The 18,090-nt window shown below is 40.7% G+C and overlaps 1 protein-coding gene across 2 annotated transcripts in view; it reads left to right on the top strand.

Annotated features, from left to right (window-relative positions):
- The window catches only part of ABCB7 (ATP binding cassette subfamily B member 7), a 214,102-nt gene that overhangs the window by 43,130 nt on the left and 152,882 nt on the right, over positions 1–18,090 (top strand). The window contains exons 2-3 of one of the 2 annotated variants that reach the window (XM_068247587.1): positions 222–302; positions 5,566–5,652. In XM_068247587.1, coding sequence (XP_068103688.1) covers positions 222–302; positions 5,566–5,652 — 168 coding nt within the window. Of the gene's footprint in view, positions 1–218; positions 303–5,565; positions 5,653–18,090 lie in introns of both variants that reach the window. The other variant, XM_068247586.1, reaches the window with a different exon arrangement.

Raw genomic sequence — 18,090 nt, 5'->3', positions numbered from 1 at the left:
TCGAGGGACATGGAATCTATAGTGATATAAAGGGCCCTTTGTTATTTTGCATTTTAATGTTTGTTTTTAATTTGCTTTACACCTGCTGCCTGTGTTCTTCTGGCTCAGATTCAGGTTCATATTCTGTTCTTTCCTCCTGGGCAAAGCAGAGGAAAAGCGGTGCTACTTGAAGAACTAATATTCTTTTTTTTGTGCTAACATGACCTTGTTTTTTTCAGCAGGTCCGGCACACACTCCCAAGGCAGACGGCACAGCACATTTGGTGGAAAGACAATTCAAGGCACTTGTTAGATGCTGCAAAGGTAATAAAAGCTTCTTACTCTGCTGGCAGCTTAGGAAAGAGATGGGTAACACCCCAGGAGCATTCTCCCAATTTATTCTGCATATCCTGCATCATTTTGCATAATGTCTTTTCCTGCGTTCATTGGGAAGTAGAGAAATCATCCCGCTGCCTGCAGCAAAATCCAATGAACTGTGTGTTAAATTCTAAATAATGTTTCATGTCTGTGTAATATAGAAATACAAGTTAACAAACTATTCATGTTTTACACCTAAATGGCTACTGAGACCTGGCCATCCAAGTATGTATGTGTGTCTGATATAAGGATGTTCAATTACATACAAATAAGTGCAAGTCAATGCAGGATTATTATTATTATTTTTTTTAATTTTTTTTTTTACACAAAATTATGCAGCTTTAAAATGGACCAGTCCAATTCCAACTCGGTGAGATTCTGTTGTTCCCTTTTCAATCTGCATAAATTCACATTTAAAATTTACAAAGTCCTTTATCAATTAATACCATTTCATTGATCATACCTGTTGTACGGATGGTCAATGATATGCTAAGAATACCTGTTTGCTTGCAAATTGTATGCAGCTTGGAATTGGTGCAATTCACCAAGAAGTGCATTTGACTGGCCTTTCCTAGCTGCACACAGTTTGCATTAAATGTGCATGGAAACTGGAATAATTGGCATTGTATTGATTGTATGTGTGTGTGTGTGTGTGTGTAACACACACACACACACACACACACACACACACACACACACACACACACACACACACACACACACACACACACACACACACACACACACACGTATATTTATAAAATGGGTATTTATTTACAAGCACAGACACAATGGCCCCCTTATTCAATTCTCTTCTTTCTTCTAAGTTTTCCCCAGGTGATAATTTCACACTTTATCAATGAATTGCCTTTTAAAGGACAACTGAAGTGAGAGGGATATGAAGGCTGACATATTTATTTCCTGTTAAGCAATACCGGTTGCCTGGCAGTCTTGCTGACCCTCTGCCTCTAATACTTATCCATAGACCCTGAACAAGCATATGCAGATCAGGTGTTTTTGACATTATTGTCAGGTCTGACCAGATTGGCTGCATGCTTGTTTCTCGTGTTATTCAGACACTACTGCAGCCAAATAGATCAGCATGGCTGCCAGGCAACTGGTATTGTTTAAAAGGAAATAAAATTATGGCAGCCTCCATATTATCACTTCAGTTATCCTTTAACCATTTATGCCGCCTGGACGTGATTGTCACGTCCAGGTGGCTGCTGCTGTGCTGCGGCGTGCTCCCATGCGTGATCACATGCGCTCCCATGCCAACCCCGTTAGCCCATTCATTGATCTAAGTCCCCGGTAGAAAGACAGACTGCTTCTTTTCAGAAGCCACAGTCTTTCTGAGAAAAAGTTTCCCGTCCTCCTCATACGTCCAGGAAGCTTCCAGGTCTATTAAAAAAAAAAAAACCCACTGTGGCCATCTTGTGGCCAAATAGTAAAACTACATCTACATACACTTTTTTTTTTTTAAATTAAATAAACACACATTACATTTAACCACTTCACCACTGAGGGGTTTTACCCCTTGAACACCAGAGCAATTTTCACCTTTCCTTCCATTTATTCATCTATAACTTTATTATTACTTATCGCAAGGAAATGAACTATATTTTGTTTTTTTTCCGCCACCAATTAGGCTTTCTTTAGGTTGGACATTATACCAAGAATTATTTTATTCTAAATCTGTTTTAATGGGAAAATAGGAAAAAATGCGGGAAAAAAAATATTTTTCAGTTTTCGGCCATTATTGTTTTTAAATAATGCATGCTACTGTAATTAAAACCCATGAAATGTATTTGCCCATTTTTCCCGGGTTATAAAACCGTTTAAATTATGTCCCTATCACAATGTTTGGCGCCAATATTTTATTTGGAAATAAAGGTGCATTTTTTTTTTTACCAGTTTAGCATATTTTTTTTTATTGTATTTTTTTTATTTATTTTTTTTTAATTACAAAAAAAAAATTAAAAAAAATTGGGGAGTGTGGGAGGTAATGAGTTAATTTATTATGTAAAACTAATGTGTTTGTATATGTAAAATGTTTTAGGGTGTAGTTTTACTATTTGGCCACAAGATGGCCACAGTGTGTTTGTTTACATGCGACCTGTAAGCGTCCAGAAGGACGCTTACAGGAAGCAGTACGAGGATGGATAAATCACAATGATCGCGCTGTTTCTAATAGAAGCAGCGGATCATTGCGGGGGCTTAGATCAACGAACGTGCACGAGCAATGGGAGCGCGCACGAGCGTCGGGAGTGCGGACAGCGGCGGCAGCGCTGAAGGTACGGATTTCTCCGTCCCTGGTTTTTTAGGGGGGGGGGGGGGGGGGAAGGGACGGAGAAATTCGTACCGCGGGGGGTAAAGTGGTTAAAATGAACTGTTCACCTCCCACAGCAAAAATTACCCAAATACAATTTTTAATTTAAAAAAAAAATTACAATAAAAAAAACCATAGTTAGTTACCGACGGCTCTAAACTTTAATATGCATGTGAAGAGGGTATATTACAAGCATTTTTTAAGTTATAAGCTTGAAAATGGTGATGGAAGCAAAACTGAAAAAATTGACCTTTTTATTCCCAAATACAATATTGGCACCATACATTGTCATCGCATATAATTGAAATACATAGGTTTTAATAATGGTAGCATAATACATAATACATTTTAAACCTATAATGGATGAAACCTGAGAAATAATATTTTTTTTTCCATTTTTTTTCTTAATATTCCTGTTAAAATGCATTTAGAAAAAAATAATTCTTAGCAAAATGTACCACCTAAAGAAGCCTAATTGGTGGCGGAAAAAACAAGATATAGATCAATTCTTTGTGATAATTAGTGATACTTATTGGCGAATGAATGGGAGGTGAAAATTGCTCTGATGCATAAGGGGCTGAAATGGTTAAAGTACTTTTGGGGTTGTGGCCATTTTGGGAGATAGTATTGAAATTTTTCCAGGGACCTGGTGGGTGAACAGAGAGGCGTACTACAGCGTGAAGCGGAGTGCTTGGATCAAGAACACGAGCTGTTTCAGGTCACATTATTATTTTTTTACGTTTTAAAGATCCGCCTCCGCATGCTGGTTTTACCTGAGTACCACTCGCAATCGGAGCTGCCAGCGGGACCCCGGCTTCTTCCCCCGGCCGTCGAGATCCCCTTAGTTTCATTAGTTTCATTCTTCCTCCGGCCAATCATGGTGGCCGTGACATTATAGGGGGGTGGGAAAAAAATTAAAGTGGAACGGCCTGACTTCTGATCGTGTGTGAGTATGTGTGTGTATGTGTATACGTATGTATGTATATCAATACATTAACCTTTCTATAGCTGCAAATGCCAAACTGGACATATTTATATATATATATATATAAGTCCACTTTGAAACTTGGCTTTCTAGAATAGACTAAGGTCTGGGGTCCACTAGCAGCACTTGCTGATCACAGGCGATTGGCAAAGTGCTACAGCAGCCGAACCCTAAGAATATAGTTCCGCATGCAGCAAAGCGCTGTATGCAGCATTTTGGCAGCAGCTGCATCCAGTGGCTGCAGAGCCAAAGCATGATCACTCCAGGAATTCCACGATCTAGAAATCGCAAGCATTTGACGATTTCCAAAAAGCACTTCCAGTGGGCCTTTAGGTGCTCTGAACCAATTTACTCTTACCTTGAGACCTTGTTGTATCTTGTTGGCCAGGGTAGGCAGGTGGATTGCTGTGAAACACTTTGTCCAGTGTTTTTGAATAAATAGTTTTTCTTTCTTGTGTCGGTCCTCATCTTGGGCACTTCCCACTTTACAACCTCCAGACAACTTCATGCAAATTAGAAACTCAAACAGAATAAATCACGGTCCTGGATCCAGGCAGGGAAAACGGTGCTACACCTCACTCAGGTCACCCACCTGAGCAAACAGGTACAAGAACAGTGAAGAGGCGGCACACAAAAGGCTTGCTAATTAAAGCATGTATTAATAGTGAAACCACACTACATGTTACGAACCCTCTCGGTTCTTCATCTGGAGTAAAATGAAACCAAACACAACACCTACATATATACTGGCATAGAGACCACACCCCTTAATTAGGGGGCGTGGAAGTCACTACCTAGACATAGGCCACTCCTTACTACCAACCTACAAAAACCTAATTAGATATAATATACTTTAATATAATATGCTTATAAATATAGTGTAAATGCTCATACAAAAGTACACAATTTTTATAAAAAAACAATTGTCTAGAATATATTAAAAAAGGAATTCTTTAAAGGGCTACCCCACAACTATATATTGCAACTGACCGGACTCCTAGGGCACTCCACTCAGGCTACCCATGAACACCGACCTAAAAAAAGAAAGATGAATTCTGTAACCGTAAACACTTACCACTATAATCAAATGTTAATTATACCAGTGGCGTTAAAACCGCATAGTAATGCATTCACAGAAAACCTTTCCATTGCACATGCTCATTCATCCCCCTAGGGTATATCACATCTAAATGATTAATCCAACGCGCCTCTTTCTGGAGCAACCGCTTTTCTTGTCGCCCCCACATACTTGCAAATTTAAAGCATCTAGTACCAGCCATCGTAATTGTGACGGTCCATGTCTGGCATCGCGAAAATGTCTCGACACTGAAGTCTCATAAGAATCATTGCCCTCCAAAAACGTACTAATAGAGTCCCTATGCTCTTGAATCCGCACACGCACAGCACGTGTGGTCATGCCCATGCACATCATACCACATGCAAATTAGAAACCAGCTTTTGGAAGAAGCCCAGAAGAGGTAGAGGCCTAGTCGGCCCAGTGAAGTCGGGGCCTAATGTAGTTCTGTGGTACCTCTGGTGTAATTGTTTGGCTATTTATTCAGTTGGGGGCAAAGTCCTCAAATTAAATCTGGAGATTTGGGAGTCTCTCTGTTCCTCCACATGAGAAAAAAAGCAATACAATATTGCATCACTTCAGGGACAGTGGGTGGAATAAGTAAATTACTGCTTCATGCTCTTGATGTCAAGGTGTAGTTTCTGAAACACTGATTTATACTGCATTTATAGCTTATTAAAATTACAGTGTCATGTAATCCAGCATGCAGACAGTTTATTCAGGCTAATTTAACTTTAATCAGTGCAAGGTATGAATTGATATTTGGTCGATTTGTTCTCTCTGAATATCTGGCATTTTAAACACTGGATCCTTGTTATAGGTACTATCAGGATTGCCTTCAACCACTGTGAGAACATGCTGGCATGGACATGCAGGAGGTGGACTTCACACCGACCCAAAAGATGGGGTAAGAGAAGCAAAGATATACCATAAAAATTAGTTCCTCCACTGGTGTTAAAGGAAAACTGATGTTTATCCCCCAGATATAAAAAAAAAATATATACAGTACATACCTGGGAATTCCTCCATCCCCCTCCAGGCTGATCGCTCCCTCGCCGTCCTCCTGCGTCTTCTGGATCATCAGCAATTTGGCAATAAAGTCTTTCGGGTCTGGGGCATACTGAGCATGCTTGGCCCGGCCGTAAGTGCGCCCCCATCGCCGGGAGCGGCGCAGAACGCTCCTGGTGGCAGGAGGGCGCAGCCGGGCTGCGCATGCTCCAACTGCCCCAACTCAAGGCGTGGAGGATCCAGGTGGTACAGGTAAAAGGCGAGGGAGCGATCAGCCTTGAGGGTGCTGGAGGAAGCCCCATATATGTATAATTTTTTTTATATGCCCCGTCACAAGTACACTTGAAGTATTTTTCATTTGATTTTCTATAACTATTTATTTGACTTTTTTGCCTTGTTTCAAAAACCTATACACCTGAAAAGGGCATAGGGAACATTGTTGAGCAATAACAACCAGTCAAACTTTCAGCAGCTCAATCAAAAGGTGGAACACACATATTGATACCGTAATCAGTTACTGCACCCAGAAGACTTTTTGATTTGACCGTCTTTTTTTTTTTTTTTTTTTTTTTTCCTCTTCATATTTTTTATTTCAATCTAGACCTTCTGATGTCTCTAATCCAGAACTTCAAGTGTTTGAGTTTTGAGCAGCATAATTCCTGCCTGTTCAGGTTTTGTTTGTCTTTTTATAGATGTCTCTGGGATTACCTCTTCTGCAGTATCCAATAATTATGTTACTAGATCAATATATGTGGACCCCATGCTGTCACTCATAGAGGAGGTCCAAAGAGACTCCTAGAAGCATGCAGCTTCCATTTTACTGGCCATAAAGTGACAGAAACACACTATCTTCAGCTTTTTACTTTAAAACTGCACAACGTGAAAGGCGACAGTGAACACTGTTCTTAGTCACGTTTCCTGTTGCTGCCTTGGTCAAGATATGCATAACATTTTTCTAGGTTTTTTATTTTTAATGGGGAAAAAAAATGAGGACGAGGGTTAAGGGGGGCGTGTTAAGCACGGCCCTGTTACAATTTTTAAGGTGGCCATTCTCTCTCTTTTTTTTTTTTTTTTTTTTTTTTTTTTTTATCATTCGATCTGCTAAAAAACGATTGACAAGGGAGGGGAAGGGGAGGGTGCGTCACAGAGAAACCCAGCAGGCACACACAGGTTTTCAAAGATTCAATGCTGGAATCGATTGAAAATCTTTGCGTAGTGTGTGGAGGGATTCAAGCAGATAAATCCCTCTGATCAAAGAGGGACACCTTTAGACATGGGTGACTTGGAAAAATATTTAACTTGCACTCACTATTTATTTTCATAGAAATCCACAGCAAGGAGCATTACTATCAATCACTAGGGCCCTGGAGTCTCTGTTGATTATAAACACTGATAAATACATATTATTTACCCTACATCTCCCCATATAGGTGTGTAGCTATATAACCATCCATTAGGATGCTATTATTGTACTTAAAGGGGAACTGAAGAGAGAGGTATATGGAGGCTGTCATGTTTATTTCCTTTTAGACAATACCAGTTGCCTGGCAGCCCTGCCGATCCTCTGCCTATAATACTATTAGCCATAGCCCCTGAACAAGCATGCAGCAGATCAGGTGTTTCAGTGGTTCAGACTTATAAGTCTGATCTGACAAGACTAGCTGCATGCTTGTTTCTGGTTTTAATCAGATACTACTGCAGAGAAATAGACCAGCAGGGCTGCCAGGCAACTGGTATTGATTAAAAGGAAATAAACATGACAGCCTCCATATACCTCTCTCTTCAGTTCCCCTTTAAAGGGGCACTATGGCAAAAATTATGCCATTATCCACAGTCAGTTGTTTAATAGAGACAGCATCATTTTCTCCATACAGCTTGTGTTAAAAAAAAAAAAACTCCTAACACTTGTACACAACTGACCTGCGTCATTATGAAGGGGTAGCGATGGAGGCTGGCTGTTGCATCTGCTCTCTCCTAACTGCGATCAGTCTTCCGTGTCTCTGCCTTCTCAAAGTAACTGAATAAACAGGTTCTAATCCTGCCAGCTTTACAATATTTACAGCCTATTTAGTTAGGTGTGTGTGTGTGGTTTTTCTTTTTTTACACTGGCCCTATGGAGAAAATTATGCTGTCCCTATTGAACAACTAATGCTGGGGGTAATAGAACAGCATAATTTTCGCCATAGTACCCCTTTAACATGTTCAATCTGCAGATATGCTAAAAACCAGGGCTTCAGAGTTAGGACATCCAATTCTTTAACGCTTTTGTTTCCGATACCTCTGACTCCTATTTTCAATACCCTGATGTATTTTCTTGTTAAAGGAAACCTAAAGTCAATGAAAAAAAATCCAAATTAACTGACCTGGGGCTTCTATCGGCCCCCTGCAGCTACCCTGTACCCGCGCCGTGACATAATGATCCTTCGGTCCCCTGCAGTGACCCAGTTTAATCTTTGGTGACTCAGCCCACTGCATATGTGCGGTCTTTGCAGTGCAAGCCTTCGGTCGCACTCTCGTCGGCGGGAGCGTTCTGCGCATGCACAGTACAAGAGCATCTCATACTGCGCATGTACAGTGCGGCCCGGACCATGCAGGTGCAATGGGCTGAGTTGTTGAAGACTAAATTGGATCACTGCGGGGGACCGAAGGATCGGTATGTCACGGCACAGGACAGCTGCAAGGGGCATGTAGAAGTCCCAGGTAAGTTGAACTGGATTTGTTTTCATTGACTTTAGTTTTATCTTAAGTGAATGAATGCAACATACAAGGCATTACCGTTGATGCCAAAGCTACTCAGCAAATTTGCAGGGAATGTGTGTGTAGAATATAGTAGCACTGTATAATCTTGATTATAGCAAACCTGAGCTGAAAATTATTTATTGTATGTGTAGAAAGACTCCTGAATAGAACACCCTGCAGTCTTCGGTTCCTATGCTAATTTTTACATTAAAGGACACATGAAGTGGAAAGAATATGGAGGCTGCCATATTTGTTTTCTTTTAAACAGTACCAGTTGCCTATAGGGTTTCAGCCACCCTCTCGGCTCCCCGACCTCTTCAACTGTCCTGTACGCCCCCTAATAGGGAGGCGTACAGGACAGTTGGAGAGGTCGGGGAGCCGAGAGGGTGGCTGAAACCCTTCGCAGCTGATACTGACTCCTGTGGTAAGAGTTAGTAAAATCTGGTGAATGTGTATTTGACCATTATATTCAACTGGCAACTGCTTGTGACAGAAGTATACGAAACTGAAGAAGTTTTTTCTAGTGGACTATGATATTTGTGTGATATTGTATTTGTATCAGCGTGGTAGAGTGCTGCTGGATTTTTCTTCTATTGGTTTAGTGGGGATACAGTGATCTCATACAGTTAGCACTTCCCATATGAAGATTGTATAAGCAGTTACAGGTTGTTGGTATTTGCTCTTGATTTCATTTGTCACCTAGCGCAGTGTTTCTATCGTCTTTTTTGTTCGTACCAGTTGCCTGTCAGCCCTGCTGATCTATTTGGCTTCAGTAGTGTCTGAATAACACCAGAAACAAGCATGCAGCTAATCTTCTCAGATCTGACAATAATGTCAGAAACAGGGTGTATGGCTAAAAGCATTAGAGGCAGAGAATCAGCAGGACAGCCAGGTAACTGGTATTGCTTAACCTACTTGCCGGTTATCCCGAGCTCAGCTCGGGGTAACCTGCGTAGCAGGATTTCTCAGGCCCCGCTGGGCCGATTTTCAATTTTTTTTTTCCCTACACGCAGCTAGCACTTTGCTAGCTGCGTGTGGTATGCGATCGCCGCTACCCGCTGAGCCGGCCGCGCCCCGCCCCCACCCCCGACCCCTGCGCAACCTGGCCAATCAGTGCCAGGCAGCGCTGAGGGGTGGATCGGGATTCCCTCTGACGGTCCATGACGTTGGTGACGTCATCGCGCCTCGTCGCCATGGCGACCGGGGAAGCCCAGCAGGAAATCCTGTTCTGTACGGGATTTCCTGCTTACTCTGATCGCCGGAGGTGATCGGAGTGGGTGGGGGGATGCCGCTGCTCAGCGGCTATCATGTAGCGAGCCCTGGGCTCGCTACATGATTTAAAAAAAAAAGTGCTTTGCTGCCCCCTTGCCGCGGGAATTGGACCGGCAAGGGGGTTAAAAGGAAATAAATATAGCTGCCTCCATATACCTCGTTTCCGTTTCCATTTAAGTACATATGCTAGATGACGCTCGCCCCAAAATCTAGCATGTGTACCGGTGTCCGCTGATGGATCTTTACCGACATTGATGCCCAACCACATTGTTCTCTTCCTCACCCTGCCTGCTGGAAGCCTCCTTATTTTATGCTTTGCGGTTGTCCTCTCTCCATAGTAACTGAGCAGTTAGCAACATGTCTACAACACTAAGCCACAAATTGTCGCCCAAGGCATCCAGTCCTGATGGGATACAGTGATTGTGCATGTGTACATACTTAAGAGCTGCAATCGTAATGAGAAGTGTAAGCAGCGGTGTTGACAGTATGAGGTAGAATCTGGTTCATTCAGCTCCCAAGACACCTGAAGTTTTGAGGCTGCCATATGTATTTCCCTTTAAACAATACCAGTTGCCTGCCTGTCCTGCTAATCTTTCACACATCAATGGTGTAACCGACCTAAAACAAGCATGTGTCAAATTTATGGCAGAAACACTGATCTGCATGCTTGTTTGTGGTCTATGGCTAACTCTATTAGAAGCAGAGGATCAGCAGGCTAGCCAGGCAATTTGCACTGTATAAAAGGAAATAAATATGGCAGCCCCCATATCTCTCTCACTTCAGGAGCTTCTATTCCAACTTCTATTATTACAAAATAGGAAGAACATGCCAGGAGCTATTACCTTACAGGAATTGCTGTACCTCTGTTCCCCGCTCGATTTTCCCGCTCGATTTTCTTATCTATTTCCATTCTCTTTGATGAGAAACCGATAAGAAAAACGATTGAAAATAAGATCGGACATGTCGGAAATAATCTATTGAACCATCTATCTGCCGAAAAAACATACGGTGTATTCCCAGCATTAGTCACTGAATCATGCACAGAGAAACTATATGCTGTATTTGCTTATCAGGCCTCTATTGAGTACTATTACGGCGTGTTGTTGTTAACTTTTTCTTTTTTTATTCTTGCATCTCATGCACCCAGTTAGTGACCCTTTATGATAAAAATGCCTTAATTATTTGGAAATTTGCTTTGGAGAAAATCATCTTTTATGTTGCTGTATAAAAATGCCACCTGTTTTCATTGCCAGCCACCGTCAACATAATATAGCTTGTAAATATATAGTCACAAAAGAGGCTGTGAGGTTCCCCTACAGCCCTTGTGCTTCGCTTTTATGCTAACCGAGCTAGCCAGTATTGCCTGCCCCCCCCCCCCCCTTCCTAATCACAATCTTGACTTAGCCTGACTAGCCTGTAGCAATATATAATTACACACACTTTCTCTGCATAGGGTTCTATTATACTGTCTCAGCATCCCTTCCACTTCCAGCTCCTCATGTTTCTCATAGACCCGGTACCAACTGTGCTGGGATACAATAAAACTATTTATGCATATCCTTACTCTTTATACTGTGATAAGAAGATGAATTTGTAGCTGGAAAGCTGTCACTGTGCTCTTCTGCTTTTTGTTTCTCATTCCAGGTACAGATGGGCATATATTCAACATTTTCCCCACTGTCATTTTTAATTGCTAAGATGGTCTGTTTTCATCTTATTTTTTCAACCATATCTGCATGTTTAGCTCAACATTTTTTTCTATTTTTAATTTTTTTGCTGGATTTTTAGAAGAGCTCCCCATTGAAATATTATCTTGATTTTCTTTATGTAGTAAAATACATTTTCTTATTCCAAAACCGCTGTGATCCTACAAAGCATGGACTTCTGAAGACCTCTGATGGTGCCCTGCTGTGTCTAGTTTTCCAGCACATCTTACTGAATGGACTGAGAGTCTAAAGCCAAGAAAATGTCTTGTTAGGCCAGGCCATTCCATTGCTTTGTGGTCCAGTTCTTCCACTCATGTGTTGTCCATCCACTATAGGCGCTTCCGGTATGGGCACTCTGGTGTGAAGCTATGTAGCTACATATTCCGTTAGCTGCAATAGACTTTTTTTATGGCCAGCATGATTTTTTTTTAGCAATTTCTTTGTAGTGATGCTCCTATGGAATAGTCTTTACCTACCACATGCATCAGTGATCCTCGGACACCCATGGCCTTTAGCCAGGTTACCAGTTTTCCTTCCTTGTGACCACTTTTTTATAGGTAGTAATCCTTGCATACTCGAAAACCCTACAAGACCAGGTGTTTTAAGGATGCTTTGACCCAGTCATCTAGCTATAACAATTTTGTTATTGTTAGCCAATTCAGATTTCTTGCTTCATCATCTGCAAGTACGGTATATGGTACTTGATGATGATGGCCTGTTACTTATTACCAGGCCTTAAGCCCTCTTGCTGTTTAATATTTCTCATCTCATGAGATAATTAGTGTTATTAGCCAGTAAGCTATAGACCATTGCTGTAATTGTGACCTGTTCATACTAAATGTGGTGCAAAGCAATGCTCGCTGCTCTGCCCTACCTCTACATTCCACCACTTCTTTTTAAACTGGGATTAAAGGGAACCGAAACTGAGAAGGACATGGATTTTTCTTTTTAAAATAATACCAGTTGTCTGACTCTACTGCTAAGCCTGTGTCTCTAATACTTTTAGTCACAGCCCCTCAACAAGCATGCAGATCAGGTGCTCTCACTGAAGTCAGACTGGATTATCTGCATGCTTGTTTCAGGTCTGTGATTCAGCCACTACTACAGCCAAAGAGAGCAGCAGGACTGCCAAGCAACTGGTATTGTTTAAAAGAAAACATCCATATCCCTCTCAGTTAAGGTTCCCTTTTATGAAACATGTTGTAATTTCAATGGATCGAGGTGGAAAGGGTTTTCAGTATCAAAGGACAAGTTTGGAGAAGTTAGTAGTAGAAGTAGGTAGTAAACTGATAGCAGGGATTTTTGTTGGTCCAGAAATCCGTGATTTGATATGTGATGTCACATTCCTAACCATATTCAACCCACTTGAATGTGCAGCTTGGGATGCCTTTGTGCTAGTTTCACAAAGATTTCTGGGTATCCAGCAAGCTGAAAACTATGCAGTGCATGCTAACAGCAGACCAGCACCTGGAGTTCATCCCTGGATTATACCAAGTAACGGCCAAAATATATTTTTTGTGATCTCCTGTGATTGACCAAATGAGAGAAAAGCACAGTAAAAATAATTATATGTGTGCATGGTTCAGAATTCAGAAAATCCAAAAGTCTCAGGCATTTTACAACCTGAATTTATTTAAAGTTCTTTTTGATTTAACACTTGATATTGACCCTTTTGGTGCATTTGAAATGGTTTTGTTATTTATTTGATCAAATGAACTTTTCAATTCATGGAAAAATAGTCATATTATGTATATTGTATATGTATATTATATATGGCAAACGTCAGAGTTTTTGAAAACCAGAATGATAGCAGGCTTTTGTACACAGAAAATTGTGTGTTATTTTCATTTGTAGGAAGCATTCTAAACCCGAGGTTTTAGTTTTGAATGGGATCTTATGGACCAGTGTTGACCTGAGATTTAATTCCATTTTGCTTGCTTTTACTTTGACATCTACTGTATTTTTTAGACTAAAAGACGCTCCTGACCATACGGCACACCTAGGTTTAGAGGACAAAAACCAGGGGAAAAAATGTATATACTAAACCTAGTGCATGGTGAAGGGGCATCTTGTGGACTATACCGCCTTTTTTTAACCTCATGCCCCCTTGTACCTCTTGTCTCCCTGTGTCGTCCTCTGTCCCCTTGTGTCATCCTGTGTCCACCTCTGCATGGGCACAGTACAGAGGGAGTCCCTGATATTGGAACGGGTTGGTGGTCCGTATTGGAAGGCGTTCACAAGTCAGGAACTCTCTGCATTTGAACTATAAGACGCAATTACTTTTCCCCCCCACTTTTGGGGGAGAAAAAGTGAGTCTTATAGTCCAAAAAATACAGTTTTCCAACTGTAACTTGTTGCATTGACCTGCATTTAAGGTCAGTTCCTGTTGTTGTGAATGCAATGGGCGATTGAGACCTCACATTATTCAAAGCAAATTTAACACTATTCAAACACAAATGAAGTACTTATTCAATCACAAATGAAATGCTAATGGTCATCTTGAAGGATGTCTCCTCGAGATACTGCTTTATAGAATTAAGAACCTGGAGGAGAGGGCCGAGTATGTTGAGAAATACAAATTGAGCAACAAAATAAGATTGATGGGTCTGCTGAAAGGTGTTGAGGGCAGAGCTGCCATTAAGTAGGCTGAAAATGAAAACAAAGACAGATTTTTCCAGCTACCTAATTCTCTTTGTTTGCAGCATGGAGGACATGTAGAATACCAGGCATTCCAAATCCACCAGGCGCTTCAGCCAGACTGCTTATCTTCAAACTATGCTAAGGAAAGCTGACAATAACTTAGATTTATAAACAGAAATACTTAGACAAGGTATTCTAATTTCTAAGTACTACTGTAAATTTTCCTCCTGTTCCCTCTTCTCGTCATCTTTTAAATGTGATTTCAAATGCTTCCGTTTGCTAACTAACAGCATCTTGAACACTGGAGCAGTGCATTATCATAGGATTTTTTGTGATATCCCCCAACCTTCATCTGTTAAACCCGTGGGTCTATTTTTTTTTATTTTTTTTTTAATATAACTCAAGGCTAGTCAGCCCTCTACAAGCCATAAACCACAGTTTACAGCAGGTGCTGGCATTTCCTCTAATCTGCCATAGAGATACGTAGCTGTTAGGCCGAGGCAAAGGTGAGGGAGGCACCAACCTTGGGTGCAGCAGTAAGGATTGGTTGCAGTGGCATGTTAGTATCTGTGAAGCCTCAGCCACAACTTGGCTAATATGTATCCTGACATTAATACATAATTTTAATCTGTATTCTAGTGCATAACAAGTTTTCATTTTATTTAAGGTATATACTCGAGTATAATTTTAGAAATTTAGGTCTGATTCACTTCATATAATTATAGGGGTCGACTTATACATGAGTCACAGGCAACACTGAACACACTGAGTTGTGTGTACTATTAGTGACATTCCCATTTGCAGCAATGTACACAGTGGTAAGTGACACTTTGAGGAAAGGAAATACCAAGAAAACACAGGTCTGAAAGTCCTGGCAACAACAATTAACAAGGAAAGGGGCACGAGGGAAATACTGGGCTTCATAAAAGGGAGTGAATAATTGCAGCCCTTGGGGGCCTGCAGGAGGTATTGGCTGCACTTAAGGGACAGGAGGGGTTAATGGCTGCAATACTGTATGCAGTGCAATCATCAACCCCTCTGAGCCCTAAGGTCAGCCATTACCTTTTCTGGGTAGACTTATACTTGAGTCAATAAAAAATTCCAGCTTAAGAGGGTTGAATATTGAAGTCGACTTGTACACGAGGTCGACTTGTATTCGGGTATGTACGGTAAGTGTTTTACACCTGTATCTATTGTACACAAGCAGATTGAAGGAGCAGCTAATGAATAAGGCGGCGTGCCCAGACTCCTACCCCTATGCCTCAAGGGGTACAGCCACTAAGTCTTCAAAGATGAGTCGGCAGCACCCAAGTAGTTATAGGTCTTTTAATGAGAAGGCTGCAATGACAGACCGCTGTTTCCGACTGAAAGCCCTTTCTCATATTGCTTTAGCCTTGACCTTCACGACTAAGGCAATTTGAGAAAGGGCTTTCAGCCCAAAACAGTGGTCTGTCATTGCAGACTTCACATTAAAAGACCTATAACTACTTGGGTGGTACCGACTCATCTTTGAAGACTTAACACCTTTTACTATGTTCAGCTGTTAGTTTACGTGAGTATAAAGTGGGATTACACTATACATGATTATTTAAAAAGGAACATTTTTCACCTTCACAATAAATTAATGTACTGTGCGTGTTGCACCTTTTCTTGTGCCTGAAACCTGGCACCACGGTAAATACTTTTCTTTATATTCATCCTGGGTGAGCATCCATCTTGAGCTCACTTCTGCATGAAAAATGCATTTGCTCCAAAATTGCTATTAAAAAAAAAAAAAAAAAAACATTCCTCTTCCGTAGATTCGGAAATTATTTATATATATTTTAATCAATGTTGTATTCATTTTTTAGCTTTTGCATAGCGGAGTTTAATCCTCATGAAAAAAATATTTGATATATTTTAACATTTGAGTTTAGTGGGGTTTTTTTTTTTTTATTATTATCAGGATTATATGTTACTATAGTAATCCACATTTACATTTGCTGCATATCTGGTGTGACTGCATTGAGCAGGTTATGCACACTGAATACGGAAGTGTTGTTTATCACCTGCAAACCCAGTTCAGATGGTGCATGAAGAATTTGTAATACAGGAAGATTGCCCTCGTGTTCCCTGAAGATTGTTGAGCTGCACATCTCTCTCAGGTGTGCCCAGTGGTGAATCATTGTGGGGTTTTTTTTATGTCTGAAGCTATAGATTTTCAACCCAAACTCTAAAGTGAAAACTCTGAAGCGGAAAAAAAAAAACTTATGATATAATGAATTGTATGTGTAGTACGGATAATTAATAGAACACAAGTAGCAAAGAAAAGTCTCATATTTTTATTTTCAGCTATATAGGTTTTTTATAACATTGCATCATTCTCTAAAAAAAAGCAGTTTACACATTACACTAAGCATTTTAAATGGTTTCACAGAGCAGAGCTAATGACCTTTTCAACTTCCTCTGCAGGAAAACCATAAACAAACAAGAAACAATGAGACATTTGAGACAAGAGTTTCAAAAGACAGTGCTGTCCACGACTTTTCTGGTCATGGAGCTCAGATGAGCTCTTTTGCATAGATAACAACTGAAGTTTCTTAAATGTGTGTACACACGTCCAACTTTATGCCTGATTGTCGTTTGAACGACTTGAAGTGCAAACACCAAGTCGTTCAGACGTCCTGTACACACTGACCAACAAAGCAGCTGATGTGCTAATTTACATGTCTTTTAACCAACTTGATAATGGACAATAGACTGGATAGAACAATGGACTAGATTAAATGACTGATCAAATGACTTGTTTAAACGTCTTATTAGTTTGACAAATGACTAAAAGTCGTTTGTACACATGTACGGACCTAACAGTCGTTGGAATGACAGTTGGTTTAACGCAAACCGGCTGTTATCAGTCACTCGACAGCTCGTACACACATCCAACTTGTCATTCAAATGACAAGTCGGACGACAAATTGTTCAAAAAAGTTGGACATATGTACTGTAACTCTTCCTGTATTGGAAACAATATCTGTGCAGCTAATGTTTCATTTCTTAGCTGTACTACATGTACAATTCATCTTATGATATAGTTTATTTTCACTTCAGATTCCCTTTAGTAATATCCTCATTCTCACTAACAGTGACAGGCTTGGATGGCCAATAAGGTAGTGCCCGCTGACTAGCCAGTCATTCCTTGGTTTGTTCCAAGATGTCTCTTTTGTGCTTAGCACCTGGCCTGCTTCATAAATACAAGAATGCAGATGCAATGCTTTTTTTCACAGCCAAGTTACACCCCTTTCCTGTGCATCAGAGGTGAAGTGTTGTGCATCCAAATGTACATTTCCTAAAAATAAATACCATGTCATTTTTCATGGCTATTCCTACTCTGGGGCTTCTCCTTTAAAATTGTTTTATATTTTGAAGCCTGAGAACCTCTGCAATACACGTTTAGCCTTTAAATATAGTCTTGCGCTCTATAGTTTAATGGACTCATAATGCATGAGTACACAACTTCAGAGCCGGCCCTGTTAAATGAAGTGGTGACATTTTACGCGCAATTAAGCAAGCGAGAACAATTCTCCAGCTTTTAGCTATGAGTTCTCTGCAGTATGCACTGAAAGAATTTCAGTTTATGTTGCAGATTATATTCAGACAAGAGCATTGCTTTTTGTATCACCAGTCATTAGCGTCGGCACGCATAATGACTGAATGGGAGCTGCAAGTCTGGGAATGCTGTGCTTTTAGATTAGCATTGGCTCTTGATTGCAAGCATGTTTTTCATTCACAACTTGACCACTGGGTCAGAAGGAGAATAACCTCTCCCTTTATCCTCTAGGGCTGTTTGTTTATTACCTCTTGTACATTCAGTTGCAGAAATGACATAGGGATTACCTGCAAAAATCCACCACAGTCAGTATAGAAGTTTATTTGCCTCTTGTCCGTTTACCTGTACTGAAAGGAATCTAAAGGCAGCCATGTATATTTTCCTTAAAGGAAAT

This window comes from Hyperolius riggenbachi, chromosome 8, assembly GCF_040937935.1.
Source record: "Hyperolius riggenbachi isolate aHypRig1 chromosome 8, aHypRig1.pri, whole genome shotgun sequence".
Lineage (NCBI taxonomy): Eukaryota > Metazoa > Chordata > Amphibia > Anura > Hyperoliidae > Hyperolius > Hyperolius riggenbachi.
This window is presented reverse-complemented; position numbering and strand designations above follow the sequence as displayed.